This window comes from Capricornis sumatraensis, chromosome 5 (assembly GCF_032405125.1).
Source record: "Capricornis sumatraensis isolate serow.1 chromosome 5, serow.2, whole genome shotgun sequence".
Classification (NCBI taxonomy): Eukaryota; Metazoa; Chordata; class Mammalia; order Artiodactyla; family Bovidae; genus Capricornis; species Capricornis sumatraensis.
The window spans coordinates 116,766,486-116,785,167 of record NC_091073.1 but is presented as its reverse complement, the minus strand read 5'-3'; the positions used below and the strand labels follow the sequence as shown (position 1 = coordinate 116,785,167).

At 52.9% G+C, this 18,682-nt stretch overlaps 2 protein-coding genes across 2 annotated transcripts in view; both read right to left on the bottom strand.

Moving 5' to 3' along the window:
* Nucleotides 1–223: 223 nt before the first annotated feature.
* On the bottom strand, nt 224–5,373 carry ATP6V0E2 (ATPase H+ transporting V0 subunit e2). Its single transcript, XM_068972707.1, has 4 exons — nt 5,167–5,373; nt 3,709–3,756; nt 2,206–2,320; nt 224–1,850 (listed from the first exon to the last, which is right to left on the bottom strand). The coding sequence occupies exons 1-3, from the start codon at nt 5,268–5,270 to the stop codon at nt 2,227–2,229; spliced, it is 246 nt and encodes an 81-aa protein (XP_068828808.1). The 5' UTR covers nt 5,271–5,373; the 3' UTR covers nt 224–1,850; nt 2,206–2,226.
* A 2,870-nt stretch (nt 5,374–8,243) lies between these two features.
* The window catches only part of ZNF862 (zinc finger protein 862), a 33,328-nt gene continuing 22,889 nt past the window's right edge, over nt 8,244–18,682 (bottom strand). Inside the window, exons 6-8 of the mRNA XM_068973395.1 lie at nt 13,240–13,347; nt 10,154–12,262; nt 8,244–8,536 (exon numbers count right to left, since the gene is read on the bottom strand). Coding sequence (XP_068829496.1) covers nt 8,349–8,536; nt 10,154–12,262; nt 13,240–13,347 — 2,405 coding nt within the window. The 3' untranslated portion in view covers nt 8,244–8,348. The remainder of the gene's footprint in view (nt 8,537–10,153; nt 12,263–13,239; nt 13,348–18,682) is intronic.

Sequence of the window (18,682 nt, the reverse complement as noted above, 5' to 3'; positions counted from 1 at the left end):
GCCCCCCATCCCTTTCATGGCTTCACATTCACTTTGGATGAATCCAGGCTCCTCACTTCTCCCAGTCCCTTCTCCACTCACCCCACCCCTAGCTTCCCAGCTGCTCCTCCCGGAGCTCCTCTCTCTGCTCACTCCATCACCCTCCCCTGTGCAGGGAACCATGGATATTTAGGAACACTTAGGAAGGAGGCAGGCCACGCACCACAAGCTGGGAACAGGCTTTATTGCAGACCCCAGAGGCCGTGTACTCCCTGTAATCACAGCTGGGAGGTGGGCAAAGTTCCACTTGAAAGAGTCCTCCGTCTTCCTCCTCCTGCCAGGCCTGGTTCTGGGCAGAATCCGGGAAGTTGTACTCGCTGTCAGGTCTCAGGAAAACGTAGTCCTTGATGTCCATACTCCAGGGCTGCAGGGCCAAGCAGCTGCCAGGCCCCTCTCCTGCCCCTCAAATCCTCCCACCGAGGAAACGGGAGCTGGGCGGGCAGGGGTGCGACAGGCAGCAAACGGCCTCAGCCAGGACTCGGCTCCCAGACAGGAGTCTCCCCCCCTTTCATTCATGAGTCACTAGACATGGCCACGAGGCTCAGCGCCCCACTCCAAGGGGGCCGCAGAGCTCAGCACAGCAAGGGGGCCAGAAAGGGGGTGGAGGAATGCCAAAGAGAGGCCCCCATCTGAGCAAGAGGCCAAGCCCAGAGGCAAGAAATCCAGGGAAGATGTACCACATTCCACCACTGTGCCAAAAAAGATGCCCGCTGAACAGAATGCCAATCGAACAAAGTCAATAAAGACAAGAGACTGGCGTCCCCCTCCCCAGGGAGGCAGCGTGGCAGAATGGAGTCGGGGACTCGAGTCAGCTCTGGGACTGTCAGGTGTCTGCCCCAACTCTGCTGGGGGAAGTGAGCGCACGGGCTGGAGCCCCAGGCTCCCTCTGGTCCATGCCCGCAAGCTCTGCCTGCGGTCCTCACCAGGCCAGGGGTTCCCAGCCTGCACTGGGGACAGTCCTCAGGGCCCACGGCGCTGCCCACACATCACTCACACCTGTCTGTCTTCGCCCTCCCTCCATCCAGGCGACCTCGAGGGGCTCAGAAATCCTCCTCCCATGGGGAGTCTAGGCCTGAGGTGCAGGGGGAGCTGCTTCAGGCTGAGCCCCCGGGAAGGGAGGTAGCCCGATCCCCAGACAGGGAGGCCCAGGTCAGGGAGGAGGCGGGGAGAGAATATGCAGAGGAGATGCCACTTCCTGGGCAAGCCCCTTTGAGTTACTCGGAGGATAAAGGATGCCGAACATACAGCTTTTCAATCTTGATCCAAATTACTGTGGCGCTTTTTGTGTGTGAGTGTTTGACCTTTATGTCAACGTTTCCAGAAATTTCACATCAAAGCATGTCAGAAAATCAAAGGAGAACTCCCAAGACGGGCCTTCGCCACGGCCCATCTCACGGGTAAGGACCTCATGCGGGCAGATGCTCCGGGATCACAGAGCTGGGCATTGCAGGACCCAGCCTCCTCCCTAGGGCTTCCTCTCCAGCCTCTGAGCATCTTGGCTCCAAGCCCTCCTCCCCAGGATGCCGATGCCCCGGCCGACCTTGGGCTCCCCCTTGTAGTACAAGGCAGCCCCCACCCTAGTCAGCTTCCAGCCAGAACCTACTTGGGGAGGAGCGGGCAGAGGGAACTTGAGGGCTGGCTCTGAGTTCGGCCTTCCTGAGCTGGGGAAGGCGGGACTTTCCAGAACCCGGCAGGCCTTAGGTGGGGGGCGCAGAGGGACCGGACACAGCTAGGGGGACGGAGGTGGGGGGACGGTGACAAAAGGGTCATCAGGGACAGTGGAGCCACGGTCATCTGGACAGCGGGGGCACCTGAAATCACATCACGTGACAGGGTCATGGCCTCGCGGTGGAGACCCTGCCCCCCAGCCCCGCCTTGGGGAGCCGCGGCTCATCACCACCCCTGAACCCACCCTCCCAACAGATTCCGCTGCCTCCTCGGGGGTCTGGGAACCCACGAGTGAGGCTGGGCCCACGTGCTCCCCCCAGGACCCTGATCTTCTGTCTGTGCTGCCCAGCACAGCGTGGGGGTGGGGGGGGGGCCCGGAGCAGGTGCTCAGGGGTTTGTTCTTCATAATAAATGACCACCTGTGTCCACATGCAAAGTCCTGCAACCCTGCCTGACCTCGTCCTCCCCACCCCTGCCTGCCCGCCCGCCCGGCAGTACCTGGGGCCGCAGAGGCGACGGTCACTCCCACAGGAAGCGAACGTACCAGATGGTCTCATTCTTCAGCTGGGGCCCGAACAGGGGGTTCAGCTGAGCCAAGATGGCAATGAGCCAGCTGCCAGGGACAGCACAGTGCAGGTGAGCCCGGGGCACCAGGAACTCCGCCATGCACCACGCCAGTGGTCACAGGATCCACCCAGCACATGGACGGTCTGGGTTTCAGAGGGAAGGGTCCCTCGGAGACATCCGCACTGCAGCCAGCTCGGGGGCTCAGTCTGGGCACGTGGGTTTGGGTTTAGGTTTGGTTTGACTTGTTTTGTAGATTTATAAGATCCCTGTGTTGGGGCTGGACTCAGGGCGTTAGAGAAGAGGTAAGACGGCCCCCAGGGGCACACAGGGAAGCCATTCCGACTTAAGATGGCTTAACTGTCTGGAGAATCCCATGGACAGAGGAGCCTGGTGGGCTAAGTCCATGGGGTCACAAGAGTCGGACACGACTAAGTGACTAAACTGCCACCACCAACTGCTCATGAGAGAGGCCTCCCTCAAAACCAGAGCTTGGACTTATTCCTCAATTTGGCAGCCAGGGAGATTTAAACATGGAGCAGGCTGACATAGAAGAACTGGGGAGCAATGGCGGAGTGTCTCTTTTGCAAAAGGGGAGGGGCTACCATGAAAGGCACTTATAGAAAGAGAACACCTAGACCCTACTGACATGGAAATTGACCCCCTCACATGGTCCAGGCACTCGCATCTCTTGGTATGTGTCCTGTATCCCAGGACTTGGAATATAGGACAGTATTCTATATGTACTTATTTTTCCAAGTTTGAAGACCACTGTTCACCCAGTGGTTCTAAATGGTCTGCATCACAAGCACTAAGGGACATGCATTAAAAATACAGATTCCTGGAGGGACTTCCCCGGTGGTCCAGTGGTTAAGAATCTGCCTTCCAGTGCTAGGGATGTGAGTTCAATCCCTGGTTGGGGAACTAAGATCCCACATGTGGGGCAACTAAGCCCCTCACGCCACAACACAAGACTCTGTGTGCTGCAACTAAGACTTGATGCAGACAAATAAATAAATTTTAAATAAAAACACAGATTCCCACGTGCAGACTGTGAGAACTGTGATGTAGTGAGTCCAAGGTGGAACTCTGAAACCTGTGTTTTACAATCTCTCCAGGGGATTCTGATGCCCATCGGGGACAACAGGCACCGAGCAGGCCCCACTCACTCATGTCACAGATGAGACAACCGCAGCCCGTGGACATGGCAGAGCTTGTCCAGATGATACACTCAGAACCAGAACCCTGAGTTCATAACTCCCAGCCTGTCGCTCTCTTTGCTACTCCAAACCCCTCCTCTTCTATGGTTTACAGACTCAGCCTTTCAAGAGCTGAATACGTTGGTACCAGGACAGAGGTGAGAGCAGGGCTGGGAGAGGAGGAAAGAAGGGAGGAGAAGGGCCCCTGCGGACTAGGAGCTGGGAGAGCAGTACTTACAAGAGGTAACAGCAAACGGCGGTGGCCACCAGCATGGTGATGATCACTCTGCAATGGAAGAGGATGTCAGGTCAGGATGGATTGAAGCAGCGCCCTCAGGAGGCCTCGCCAAGGCCAGAGAAAGAGCTCCTGGTGCCAACCCCTTTCCCTCTGGCCTTCTTGATGCCACCTGAACACAAGGAGGCTGAGATCTTCTTAGGTAAGAATTGCTAGATGGAAAAGAAAAACTCCAAGTGTCACCTCTTGGGCAAGCCAACCTCGACCACATCCAACTTACATTATGAATCTTTCCCTTCACCTATGTCCCTTCTCCATCACCCACTGTTTCTCCGTCGTAGAGGAGTCATGTTGGAGAACGACACTGCACACAGCTGCATTTGCAGCCACCCACCGTGGAGTGGTCTCTGGGATCCAAAATTCACTGGGCAAAGGGAAGGAAGACAGAAGACAGAGCAAGAAGCAAGGAGACCGAGGGTCATCTCTGAGGCAAAGTAAGCAGTTACACTGAGAATAGGGGCTGGTTGCCTTGAGTCCCACTCCAAGACTGGAAGCAGAGGCTTTAAATGCAACAGGAAAGACTTCAGTTACAAGGAAAAAACTCACCAAAGTGTGTAGGAGAGCTGATGCACTAAAACGGTTCACAAGGCGAGGCCATGGGACCCCAGCCCCAAGAATCTTGAAAAACAGAGGAAACACCCATATGCAGCCTCCAGCTGAAGCTAACCCTAACCCAAACCAGGCCCTATGACCTCTGCTTGAGGTTGGCGCCAGAGACATCAGCATCTGATCCATTCTCTCAGCACTACCAAGCACCATAGGCCGGTCCCGAGCTGGGCACTGGGGTCTACAGTGGTGAAAAGACAGTCTTCCACCTTGAGGAACTTGTCATCAAAGGGTGAGGGCCCATCACTGCTGAAGAGACTATGAAGCAGAAACCGGTGAGTGGTGCCACAGGTATAGAAACCTGCTGGGGGCCCCCAAGAAACACTGACACTGGCAAAAAATTATTCCATACAGTATGTGCCATGCACAACTAACACTTTTATATATTTTGTGTAATCCTCAGAGCAGCCTTAAAAGGCAGGAGTCATCATCACCCCCAGTGACCCAAGAAGAAAGTGAGGCTTGAAGAGGTGAGGGACGCTCAAGGTCACAGCTGGGCAGGAGTGGACAAGCTGCATAAGTGGCTCGCCACAGACTACCTTCCCAGGCGCGTGGGCAGGGGGCGGCGCGGGCGTAGCTGTCTCCTCCTTTCGACAGCACGACCTTCTCTGCCCTTTGGCCCCGACAGCCCGCCTGTACCCGGTTGTTCGCGACCCAGCGCGGACCCGGGAGGAGGGCTGGAGCACCGTGCGCCCGGACCAGTGCCCGCTGCACCGCTGCCGCCTCGCGCCGGAGGAGGGGTGGGCCCAGGAGCAGAGAGGTCCCCAGGGAGGCTGGGCCGCGCGCGATCCTTACCCGCGGTTCGGTCCTTTGGGCACGAACCAGGGCCCGGCGATGCCGATGAGGCCCCAGAACGTGGTGAAGATGACGACCGGGAGGGCGAAGGAATGCGCCGTCATGGCCAGGCGCGGGATGCGGGTCAGAGCTGCGGACGCTCCGCTGAGTACTTGTCGCGGCCGGGCAGGGGACGCCGAGCATGCGCAGCAGGACCCCGCCGCCCCGAGAGCGCGAGTTCGGCCGCCCCGAGAGCGCGAGTTCGGCCGCCCCGCTCGCGCATGCGCGGCAGCTCGACACTCGGGGTCGGAGGCGGACTTTGATCCGCCCCAACGGTTTCCTATAGGAGCTACGTACGGGATAGAGGCATATATGGGGAAAAGCTCTGCTTTATTCGGATAGCACACAAGTTGAAAATCGAACATGGTTTTCTTAAACTGTGTTTTGCACATCTTTGAAACCAGAGAAGTGGACCTCGGCAGATGGACCCCTGGATGGAGGGAACAGGCCTATCATCACCTGGTCCTTAGGTACTTAGCACCCTAGGAACTGAACCTGGGTTTGAGGGAAGCAAAAGGTCTGGAGGAGCTGACCTCCTCTGCGTCTGGCTAGGGCGGGGGCCGGCCCCACCTCCTGCCTGGTCTCTATGGCTCTTGAACTCACGTTGTCTGTTATACCGCTGGTCACTGAGCTTGTCGGCCCTCTCGGCATCGCTATGGAGACTACAGGTGGGGAACAAGGGTGGAGGCAGGGCTAGGGCTCTGGCCAAAGGCAGAGAGCTCGCTCCTTCCATACCCAGCGCCCTTGAGCTTGTTTTCTCCAGGCAAAAGTAGGCAGGCTCTCCAACAGTGGGGTCTCCAGGCCCTGGGGTCTGAAAGGCTGCCAGACTCTTGAAACAAAACACAGGGGCCAGCCTGGGCAAGAGGCGAGGGGGCGAGGTCTCTCCATGCTTCGGCCCTGGGATCCTCCGCAAAATGGCCAGCGTCCTCTCTTCCATGAGCTAACAGAGGGGAGCCAGAGCACGGCTGTGCTCCTTGAGGAACTGGGCGGTGTAACCTCCCATGATAAACATTTTCAGTAGTCCCCCCGCCCAAGGGGCCCAAGTTCCTCACAGCTGGCACTGGAGGCTTCCTCAGGGCACAGGTGTGGAGGGGCAGGAGCAGCTCTGGCGGGCCTCCGCCGCACGCGGGGTTTGTGCAGTGGCGCTCACGCACAGTGGTGCTCGCAGGACTAATCTCTTGCTCTGAGAAGTCTTAAAGGACGGCAGCTGCCACGGGGAGGATGCTGCAGGAACTTCCGCAATGGGAATCCCGACAGGTCAGGTGGGAGCTATAAAAGCCCCACTTGAAAGGGCCCTTCTCTCTTCCACCCGGCCATGTCATACCCTAGGCAACTGGCCAAGGACGGATTCCTCAACTCCCTGTAGAGCCCCATGTGAATGGGTCGGGAGGCCTGGGCTCCATCTTGGCTGTGGAGACAGTGGCACAGCCAGAGCTCCAAGGGCCCACGGTACAGCTCAGCCCCCAGGACACAGCGTCACAGGTTAAAAGGCAGGAAGCGAGAACAAAACTCCTGGCTCAAAGCTGAAGAAAACAGGAAAGTGATGGTGTAAGGCAGTCAGGAACACTGGGAACCATGGGTTCTGCCCATGAGGCACTCGGTACCAACATCTCAGGGGCTCTCAGCACCTTTCCAGGGTCTGCTCGAGGTCAGACTGCTTGGGCCTGAAGCACAGAGCAGGGACCCCACTTGGGGCCCGGCAGCAAGTCAGGATGGAGAACTGCTTCTTGCCTGTCTAAAGCCAGAGAAAGGCCGAAGCCTTCCCTCCAAGCTCCCCTGGTTTCCCACCTGTGGAAAGGAAGGCGGGAGGCAGATACCATATCGTCCTCGGGCAGATAAGCAGCCTAGGCCTCCCCAGGGCAGCTGCCCTGGAAGGAAACATGCCTTACTTCCAGGTGGAAAGGGAGACGGGGAGAGGCAAGGGGAACCGAATCGTGTGGGACACCCTCTGTGCCGCCAGGGTGGTCTCCTCAGGCTTCAGTGAGCCCATGAAGTTCCTGGTGGGCCTGTGGGAAACAGGCCCAGGGAGCTGATCAGGTGGGTCTGTGTTGAAACATTTACACCAACACCCCTATTGATTCCCAGGCTGGTCCCCAGAGCACCTCTGGGAAGAATGGACTAGACCATTATGCTGAGGGCACCTCCTCCCACAATAAGGACATCGGTGGCAAGGGACAGGGACAAGAGCTGATGACAGCCAAGTCCACTCTGCCTCCTGAGGCCCGTCTTTGCCCGCAGAGGAGCTGTCAGCCAGCAGTCCCACAAAGGCGGGGCACTGACAGGCACTTGGCTTCTCTGCTGCTGTTTCACAGAGAGGGACGCGAAGGCACAGGAGACAGGGAGGGGGCCATCACAGTTGACCCACTGCCTGAAGCAGAGCTGGGGCTGGATCCCAAGCCCCCCAAGTGCAAACTCGTCCTTACGCTCTGCTCCGCAGAAATCCAGGGCTCAGCATGACACAGGGGCTGGACTGGTGGGAAGCGCTGGGTCCCTCCAGGGAGACACTCCTCCCGTCCAGGAGCTGTCGGCTGCTCAGGGTGCAGGGGTTCTGCCTGCTGCATCGCAGAGGCAGGCCCCGCGACGAGGCAGAGACAGCCTCTGAGGCAGGTCTCCCATGTGAGGTTGAGGCTTCCCTGCTTCTGTGGAGCCAGGGGGACAGCCCGGAGCCAGGCCGGCCCCAGTCCTGCTCACCCTCTGCCCTCACCTCGTGCCTCAGGCTGTGGGCTGCCCCCTGGATGCTCCCCAACTACCCAGGGGCCGGAGTGCTCCTTCAAGCCCCTTCCCCCAGCTGTCATTCCCACTTCGGAAAAGTCTCCTTGCCACCAGAAGCTGGGGATTTCATGATGGGATTACGTGCTGAAGCACCTTGAAAGTGAGCTTGAGATAGAACCTCTGTGCATATATAAGTGCTGTGAGGTCCCCCTGGGCCTGGAGAAGGGCCCCGGGAAACAGGCCGTGCACCTCCTAACCCCCTGCCTCCCAGGGTGTGGCTTTAACTGCCTTGTCACTGCCCACTTCCCGGTGCTTAGAGTCCCACCCAGTGAAGACTCGGGCGGCCTTGAATCCCAGAGCCTGTCACCACGATCACGGGGCCAGGGCAGCAGGGGGCTCCAAGGAGTGAACCCCTCAGATTCCTGTTCCTACTACAGGAGCGCTTTGGCAGGACAGCCTGGGGCCTCCTGGCCAAGGAGGGGACACAGGAGCCTCTCAGGAGGTTCCGGGACGCACGCCGTCAGGACCTCCATCGGTTCCCTGCAGGACAGGCCAGGAGGCTTCTGGGCGGTGGGCTCCTCCCTGCAGAACGCGCCAGTCTTCTTCCTGAGCCCCGCCCCTCGTGTGGGAGGAAAGAGAAGGTACAGTGAGCAGGAGAGAACAGTTCAGGTGATAATCCATCCCCCCCACATCCAGCTGCACCCGAGGGAGGCTGGGGGAGTAGCCCCTGGCAAAACAGACTGGAGGCGGATGAGGACTGCTCTCTGGGGCTCAAGGGAGTCCCACTCTGTGGACTCTTCCACCCAAGGGCAGCGGAGCTCATGGGGCGATTCTGCCCCCAGGGGACCCTAGGCAGAGTCTGGAGGGAGACGTTTCTGATTCCTACAACCGGGAAGGTGCTGCTGGTAACCAGTGGGTGTGTAATGGGCAAGCCAGGGTTGGCCGAGCACAGGACGGGCCCCCACAACGAAGAACTATCTGGCCCCGAATGTCCACAGTGCCGAGGCTGAGAAACTGCCTGGGGAGGAAGGTTTCATTATATAAAAATCTGGCTGGGTTCTCTGTTTGCTTCAGAGGTACAGTCCCATCGCCCTGTGGTTACAACCTGCAGAAGGGCACGGATGAGGGCACCTCCTCCATCCCCGGGGGCCAAGCTCAAAGAGTAACTCGTTCAACAGATGCTGGGTGAAGGACACTATCTCAGAAGCACCCTCTCCTTCTCCCCACTTCCACCTCCCACCTCCCTGCACCCACCGCCTAGCTGCAGGCCCAGGGCCACCCTGCTTCCCACAGAGCCTCTGTCAACCCTGAGGCCAGTCCACTGCTGATGACCACAGACCCCGAGACAGAATGAGAGTGGAAGCAACAGAACAGAGCCCCGTGCACAGCCTGGAGAAGCTCTGGTTTTCTTTGTTCAGTGACTACTTGAAAAGGGAAATTTCTTGCTTAAGACTTTCAGTAACTGGGCCTCTGGGATAATATCACTTCCCCTCTAACCTAGTCCCTGCCCAGCCCTCCAGGCGAGTTGAGAGGCTCTTCTAATGGACCCCTCCCCTGCCTGAAACCCCTAACCTTCTCCTCCACGCAACACGGTCCTCACGGCCCCTCTGACCTGCACTGACCTTTTCCTGCTGCAAACAGGGTCCCCACAGACCATGGCAAGGTGGTGTCCCTGCCAGCACTTGTCCAGTCCTCAAGTTAGTCCTGGTCATAGCTGAACCTTTAACGACCACCATGGGTGTTACCCGCCAGACGCTGTTCTAAGCACCACTGTTGTTGCTGTTCAGTCACCAAGTTGTATACGACTCTTCACAACCCCATGGACTGCAGCACCCTAGGCTTCCCTGTCCCTTCCCATCTCCCAGAGTTATTAATTCACTTTACAGATGAAAAACCAAAGTACAGAGAGATTAAGTTGCCCGAGGTCACGTGCTAGTTAGCGGCATGACTAGAACTTGAACCTGGGCAGCCTGGCTCTGGAACTTCCTGCTCTTAGTGCTGCACCCTGTGGCCTGCAGTGTGGGCGTCCAGCCTGTCTAGCTGAATTATTAAGGTGACCTGTCCTGAGCACCCACTGGTCTAGCAAACAGTTGAGCACGTGACCCCTTAGAGCAAGTCTGTGGTGACGGCTGACTTGAGCGGAATCTACCAGGCTGTCAGCTCAGGGTGGGGCTGGGAAGCTGAGGTTCTCCTCTTTGGCATCCCCGCGTCTAGGAGCTCTGCCATGCATACTTACTTGCGTGAGAGCGGGGCGGCACCGGGGCACAGGTGCAGACGTGGCTGAACCGCCGGCCTGAGGAGGTCAGGTACCAGTGCTGGATGGCCGGCCGGGGGTCATACTCTGTGACCGCCACACCGTTCACGGCCGTCATCATGAGCATGTTGATCACCTCGTTGGAGAGCTTGGTCCTCTCGTCGGTCCTGATCCGGTTCATGGCACTGAATCCGCGCTCACAGCAGGCAGTGGAGATGGGCACACAGACCACCAGGGCCAGGAGCCGGCTGAGCAGGGGGAAGCGGCGGTGCCGGGCCAGTGCGTGCTCGCACAGCATGGAGAACGGCAGGTTCTGGGCCGCAGCCTTCAGGCCCAGCCACTCCTCCAGCAGCGCCTGCTTGCTGTATCCTGGGGGCAGCGAGAGCTCAAAATACCTGGCCAGGGTCAGGATGTCATCATTCCCAAAACTGGCCAGGGCCATCCCGCTTGGCCAGGCCTTGGTGTCAAACACCTCCATGTTCCTGAGCTGCGGGGGACGGTCAGCATCGAACCTCCGCTGGAGGTATTCGATCCCCATCAGGACAACTCTCTCCCTGTCTGCCTGGAACCGCTGTTCTGCCATCTCAGTCCTCTCCAGCACGATGCCGTGGAGCCGCCCGTCCCTGAAGCTGGCATTGAACTCTTCCTCTTTGGGGCCTGCCCGGTGACGGAGGGTCTCTAGTGCCACGTAGGCCTGCCCCAGCATGGCATTCACCTCGGTGATCAGCACGATCTCCTTCTGGCACACCTCGGACAGAGGCCGGTAGAGGCTCAGGAAGTCCAAGAGGAAGTGGCAGAACTTGAGGAAATGGAAGCCCTTCATCAGCTTCAGCATGCCTTGGGCCCTGTGCCCAACCTGCCCACCCGCGTCCGCCACGCTCTGGAGGTGCCTGGCCAGGGCGGGCCAGCTCAGGGTGAGCGCGTTCAGCGTGCGCCTCTCGCTGGCCACCCACCTGACCGCATTCAGGTCCTTCAGGCGGACCATTTCCTGCTCCAGGGGAGCCGCGCTTTCCTGCAGTTCATTCAGCCTCTTGTTGGAGGACTGGTAGAACTTGAAGACGGTTCGGATGTGCCGGTCACACTTCTTGACCAGGCCGATGCCCCCGCAGGCATCGACCACGGCCAGGGGGAGCCGGTGGGCCACACAGTGCACCGGCAGCAGCCGGGGCAGGATCTCCTGCAGCTTCTCCACCAGGCCTCCCCTGCAGCGCAGCGGGGCAGAGCCGTCGGTTCCCAGGCCCACCACCCAGCCCGGCTTCCGGAAGGGGATGTCCAGCTCGTCTAGGGCCGAGATGATGGTCTCGAAGTATCCATCGGCCGTCTCACTGTGGAGGGGGGCCAGCGTGAGGTAAGACTCCTTCACCTCCATCCCCTTCAAGTAGCGCAGGTAGATGCCCACGCAGGACTGGTCGGAGGCGTCCGTGGCGCTGTCCAGCAGCACGCTCAGGCACGGGGAGTTGCGCACGTCCTCCAGGATCTCCTTCTTCAGAGTCTCGGAGATGCACTTGATGAACTGCGTGCAGGCGGTACGGTTTCGGTACTTGCCCAAAATCATGGTCCCCGTGCTCTGGAGGAGCTGCAGGATCTTCTCGAAGTCGTTCAGGGGCCTCGAGTGGTACGCGATCGAGTAGGCAGCGTGGAAAAAGTGCTCCATGTTGGCCATCAGGTCACTGGAGATCTTGGGGACTGCGGCGGTCTGCAGGGCATCCTCCCTGATTTCCACGGTGTTTACACAGAGCTTGTGTGCTTTGCTGACTTCGTGGTACTTTAAAGTCTCCACTTTGAAAGGGCCCGTGTAGCCGCGGACCAGCCGGGATGAACTGTCGTGGAGACTAGGCCTTTCTTTGCAAGCTGAGCAGAAGAGCTTGGTCTCTTTGGGGTCCATCACTAACCATGGGAACTGCCCAAACCATGACCTCTGAATTGATCGGGGTCTGTAAGTCCTCTTGATTTTGGCCTGTCTGTCTGCCTCACAAAGGCGGGGCCTGCAGTAGGAAGTACACATCTCCACAGAAGGAACTGGAAGCCACGTGGACTCTACAGCCGAGGCCTGTGTGTGCACCTCTCTAACGGCCACCATCTTCTTTTTCCCTTTGGGGCAAATCAGACTGTGCTTGATTTTGCTGCCGAGGACTCTGCAGCCTCCTATAAGCTAAGACACCCCAATTCAGTAAGTACCCCTTATGCAAAGCAGAGAAGATGGATGGGCTCCACCTTTCTAGAAATCAGAAAGTGAAAAGTGAAAGTCGCTCAGTCGTGTTGGACTCTTTGTGACCCCATGGACTATACAGTCCATGGAATTCTCCAGGCCAGAATAATGGAGTGGGTAGCTATCCCCTTCTCCAGGGGATCTTCCCAGGAGTGGCTTCTCTTGAAACCCTTTCCCATTATTTTCTCTGAAAGTCAGTCTGGCTCCCCACGGGTTATGTGCTAATCCTCATGGTTGCTTCAGCCAGCCACCCCTTCTCTACCCACAAAGCTACCCTGGGATCACGTGACATCAGACGCTCATAAGCTTAATTAACCACCTTGGCCATAGATGCTGTTGGATGGTCTTAATCCTCTTTTGAGGCACCATAAAGAAATGAGGGTAAACATCCATAAGTCTTCTCATTAGCCTGAGAAACAAAGGGGGCATAGAGGTATACACAGTAGCTAAGGGCCAATAAGTTACTGATGGACATATGCAAAACTGCTGACTCCCACAGACCAGCAGTGTTGTCACTAAACACCAGAGGAGCTGGGGGAGGCTCACAGCCTGTGGGTCACATGGCTCCTCGTGACCAGTGTCCACCACGTATCTCCCCCATCAGCTCTACCACACCATCCTGGTTTCACCTCCACTCATCAAAGCTCCTTCCTTTTCCCAAACAGTCCCAGTTTCTCAGACTATTCTATGCTGTGAAGGCAGGGTTAGTTTCATATTCATGTTTTTCTACCCAGGGCCTAACACAGGGCCCCATGTACAATAGATTCACGCGAGTGTGGCTGAACTAATACTGTGTGGCATGCTGTAGCTGCCTGGCCCCCCGACAGACCCTTCAAGCACTCGGCAGGTCAAGACCCACCTGAAGGAGGATGGCCTTTCCCCCACTTTGGCCTGTGTGGGTCCCTGATCCAGGGTGCAGCTCTCCGCTCCAGTTTTGAGATCAGGTCTGGTTTGGCAGCAGCAGGCCCTGTTGCAGGGACAAAGAGTCATAGTGACATCACGGCCCTGGACTATCAAGTCAAGCAACCCACCCGAAAGACCTGGGAAGGCCTCGGGTGTATTTCCTGATAAAATCTATTCAACTAGGGGTGCGATGAAAGCATACCGGTCTGGGGTTCCAATTGATTCTTAAAACCCAAAAAAGGCAGCCAGATTAGGGGTATCCCTTAGCTCCATGGGCCAGACATGGAAGCCATGAGTCAGCTACATACATCTAGAGGGGAAAGGGTGAAAACAGGAAGAAATACAGAGGCCAAAAGTGAAGACAGGGATGATAAAGTCACACAAGAAGTGGGAGAGGGTCACCAACAACTGTCCCATGTACGTGCTTCTCAGAGACACCCATGGCTGGCCTTGGTGCAGGTGGCTACTACACGGGGCACTTGAAAGGCCCCTAATGCTGTGTCTATACCGGCAGTGGGCCCTGAAATCCACCTCAAAGAGATTCATGTCTTTGGGTTAAGCACTGCCCTTTACCGAAAACATAAATAGTCTTCAGGGGTATGTGAAAATTTTTCTTTCTTGATTTAAAATAAAATCCATCATCTCTACTTACATGCTTTTTATGTATCAATGTGAATGGGTGTATAAACTTCTGGAAAGACATATGCAAGCAACTGGTAACTGTGGGCATTTCTGCTGAGGGACTGAAGAACAAGGTAAAGAGAGATTATTTTCACTATTCATCTTTGGATCATTGGGATATATTTATATGTTCGTGTGTGTGTGTGTGTGTGTGTACCCACATAATTACTACTAATGAAAATATAATAGATTATTAATCTGTGGTAGACTGAACACATATCCTTCTTCAAATTTCTCTTAAATGAGGGCAAAGGAATAATAACAGTAAAAAGAAGCATAAGCCCAAGAGAGACACTGCACTAGAAATGTTTATGCATCTTTAGAAGGAAAGGAGATAAAAGAGAAGAACTAACAGAGCTGAACACCAAACGCCAGCAGAGCGGGTAACAAGGAGAAAGAAGTGAGGCTGACCTCAGAATCCCCATAAGAGCCAGGACCTGGAGGCACCAGGCGCGGCAGAAGGTGGTGGGCAAGAAGAGACCTGTTTAAGTCCAGCTCCTCTCACCTATTCCAGGAAACCGGAAAATACCACCACCCTCCCTCGAGGAGGAGAAGAGAGATTATTCTCCTAAAAAAACTTAACCAGAAAGGTTCTAGGCCCTGGGATGGTGGGCTGAGTGAAAGATGAAGGAGAAGCACTGCAATGCAAATCGATGAAGACAGCCTGCAGACCAGAAGTTGTATTCCTGGGCTCCAGGAACACTAGCTTGGCATACAGCCAAGCGGGAGAGTACACATTTTCTTTAGAGAAACAGAACTGGCCCTCCCCAGCCCCCCTCACCAAAATACCTATGGATCCAGACTTTGGAAGGTGTTTCAGTGAAACATCCACGTTCACAGATGGTCACCCGACAGTGAATGTAACTGAGAGGGTAACAGGCAGGAAGGCCAGGGGTCTCCAAATCGAGGAAATAGGCTGCAAGTGTCAGACATTTCTTGTCTCTCCCTTAGGCGTCAGGAAGAAACAAGCTACAAGGATCAGATTTGTTTCCTTCTCTATACAAAATTAAAAGGAGGTCTCTCTTAAAATTCTGTGTTGCCATGACGACACCTGGTTCCACCTGAACTTAACTTTTCTCAAACCTAGAGCTAACCAATGCATTTTTCTTATGCAAATATTTTTCTTAAGCTATGTTAATGAAACTATGTATTTGCTTTGGAATTTGCCTTTCTTCAAAACAGTTCCAGCTAAGACTAACTTTTTTTCTTTTCTCAAACCTTGGGCTGATGTCATATCAATTGTTTTATGTCTGGGAGCCATCCTATCTCAAAAATGCATATTGTGGGAGAGGCACCTGGTAAAACTCCCTCAGCCTTGGGTGTCTCTCTTATCTCATTAATAGCTTTGTAACAGACATAAAACAACTTGCAAAAGACTAGCAGGTGGGCACTCTTTCTGCTCCCTTCTGATGTCCATGTCAGAAGCTTTCTCTATCTCTTTTATACTTTAATAAAACTTTATTACACAAAAGCTTATCACTGGCCGTGGATTGAATTCCTCTCCTCTGGAGGCCAAGAATCCAGCGTCTTTCGTGGCTTAGCAACAACCTTTCATAACCTACCCCTTGAGTCCCAGCCATGCACACAGAGATTCCAGTCAGTTTTTAAGGCTTTATTCTTAAATATGAATGAACCTAAAGATATTTATCCAAGACAAACTGTGAACATGAAACAAGAAGGAAAAAGAATGGAAGGTACTAGAGATGGAAGCAAAACAAAATTTCAACCCCTCCCCTAAAAAGGAGAATATTCCCACCAAGAAAAGTCATGATAGTTATCCATGAAAAGAGCAATAAAGACTCTGAGATTAAAAATATGATAGAATAAATTTTTAAAAATTAAATAGAATTGTTAGAAAATAAAATGGAGGAAATCTCTAGGAAAGTAGAAGAAAAAATATAGAAGCAGAAAACAGGAGAAAAAGTAAAAAATAAAACAAAACCAGGGACTCGATTTAGAAAGTCTAATATCTAACTAATAGGACTTGGAAGAAAGAAAAAATAGGAAGGAAGAAATAATACAAAAATGTTTGCTCAAACTGGAAAGTGTTTCCACATGGAAGGGAAGCACCAGATACCTAGAACAAAAGATGATGAAAAAACATTTATATCATTAAGCACTAAGTACTTCAAAACACTGGGATAGACCTTAAAACCTTTAAGAGTGGAAAAACAGGCTGTGTTCAAAGATTTAGGAATAAAAATGTAATTAGACTTCTCAACAGGACCTGTAAAACTTAAAAGCAGTGCTTTCAAAATTTTGAAGATAATCATCTCCAACCTGGAACTCTATACCCAAACCAAGTTAGCAATTGTGAGAGCAGAATGAGGGCATTTTTAGGTATACAGACTCTTTTAAAACATTTCCTCCCATGAACCCTTTCTTAGAAAGTTACTGAAGGATGTGCTCCAATAAAATGAAGACGTAAACCTAAAAGAAACAATAGATCTGGGAAATAGGGGAGAGACAAAAGAAAGTCCAAGGCCACGGATATGCAGCAGGCCTAAAGAATAACTAGCTTAGGCAGAGCAGAGGGACGGAAGACTCAGTGATGGAGATCTCCAGAAAAAAAGTGAGATAAGTCACAGGCTGTTCGATCATGTGGAAGAAACTCTTTGAAGAGTTGTCTAATTCCAGGAAGAACTTGAGAAATAGTGGTGATAGCACAGAAAACTCACAAAATAAAAAATAAGAAAAAATTACAGCAGACGAAACATCATCATATGTCACTTTGATTAAAAGTAAATAATACATAATCATTATTAGGCAAATAATTCACATTGAATTAACCAAAAAAGTATGATATACCTGTTCTGAGAGGATGGAAGGAAGACAAGTGGGGGTCTGGGGTGATGTAAGAGGGCCATATCTTCATCCTCCACAGTAGGAATCAATAGATAATATCTAAAATCAATAAATCAGGAATAGCAATAAACATATGCAACAAGATATTAAAGTGTGGTTCTGTCTGCCTGTTTTAAAGTCCCCCTCAAAATAGGAGACAACGCTTTCCCCATTCAAAGCTAGACCACCGAAGCCCTACTTGGAAAGAATGGCTGAAACACTGGGCTGTAACCCAAAGCTTCGCCACCAAGAGGGAGTCAGAACACTGGACCTGAAGAGGTCAGGGAGTTGGATATTGGAGATGTTTCTGGAAAGAGCTGTTAGGTGTACTGAGTCCCCCACACTACCATGGGGAAGGGTAGAGTGGGGTGGGCTTCTTTCCTCTGCCTAATGGGAATGAGGTATGACCTGCATCTCCTGGAGTTGTAGGACTACTCAGGAACCCGGGCCTAGAAAAGACTAAAGACATAAACTGACCCATGGGCCTAGCTGCACCAAGGCAGGTGGAATCTTAAGATCCCTAACCAGAAAAAAAAAAAAAGATCCCTAACCAGGATCCCTGATCAAACCTGCATCACTTCAATTGGAAGGTAGATTCTTAACCATTGGACCACCAGGGAAGTCCCTGTCTCTCTGAATTTGACCATTCTAAGTACTTTTTCAGATTATTTATTGTAAATAGAATAATAGTTTTTATCATTTTGCGACTGGCTTATTTCACCTAGCATAATGTTCTCAAGGTTCATCAATGTTTTGACATGTGTCAGAATTTCCTTCCATTTCAAGGCTGAATAATATTCCATTGTATGTATAGATTACATTTGCTCATCCATTCATCCATCCACGGACATTTGGGTTCCTTCCACATTTTAGCTATTGTGAATAATGCTGCTATTCTGTTTTCAGAATATTCTGAAAATATTCTGAAAATAAACCTTGCTTTCAATTATTTTGGATATATACCCAGAAGTAAAATTGCTGGATCGTAGGAAAATTCTTGGAGAAGGCAATGGCAACCCACTCCAGTACTCTTGCCTGGAGAATCCCTTGGACAGGGGAGCCTGGTGGGCTACAGTCCATGGGGTCGCAGAGTCAGACGCAACTGAGCAACTGACACATACACACATGATAATTCTATCTTTAGCTCTTTGAGGAACTGCCATATTGTTTCCCACAGTGACAGTACCATTTTATATTCCCACCAACAAGGCATAAGGATTCTAATTTCTTCACAACTTCATCAGTGCTTGTTTTCCATTTTTTTGATAGTAGCCATCCTAATGCGTGAGAGGTGGTATCTCATTGTAGCACTGATCTGTTTCCCTAATGATGAGTGGTATTATCTTTTCATGTGTTTACTGGCCATTTGTATCTCTTCTTTGAAGAAATGCCTATTCAAGTCCTATATCCATTTTTAATCAGGTTTATTGCTGTTGAGTTTTAGGAGGTCTCTGTATAGTCTGGTATTAATCCCTTATCTATGGTTTGCTAATATTTTCTCCCATTGTGTGTGCTGACTTTGTATTAGGTTTATGTCTTTTTTTTTTTTTTCTTTTTCTTTTTTCCGGCCATGCCACATGGCTTGTGGGATCTTAGTTCCCCAACTAGGGATTGAACCCAGGCCCTCTAAAGTGAGAGCACAAAGTCTTAACCACTGGACCACTAGACAATCCCCAGGTTATATGTCCTTTGATGCACAAAATTTTACAGTTTTCATAAAGCCCAACTTGTCTATTTTTCTCTCTGTTGCTTGTGCCTTTTAGTCTATGTAGGTAAAGGTTTTTCAATTTTGTTGATCTTTTCAAAGAACCAAGTTTTGTTTCCACTGATTTTTCTCTATTTTTTTTCTATTGTCTATTTCTCTCTGCTCTAAC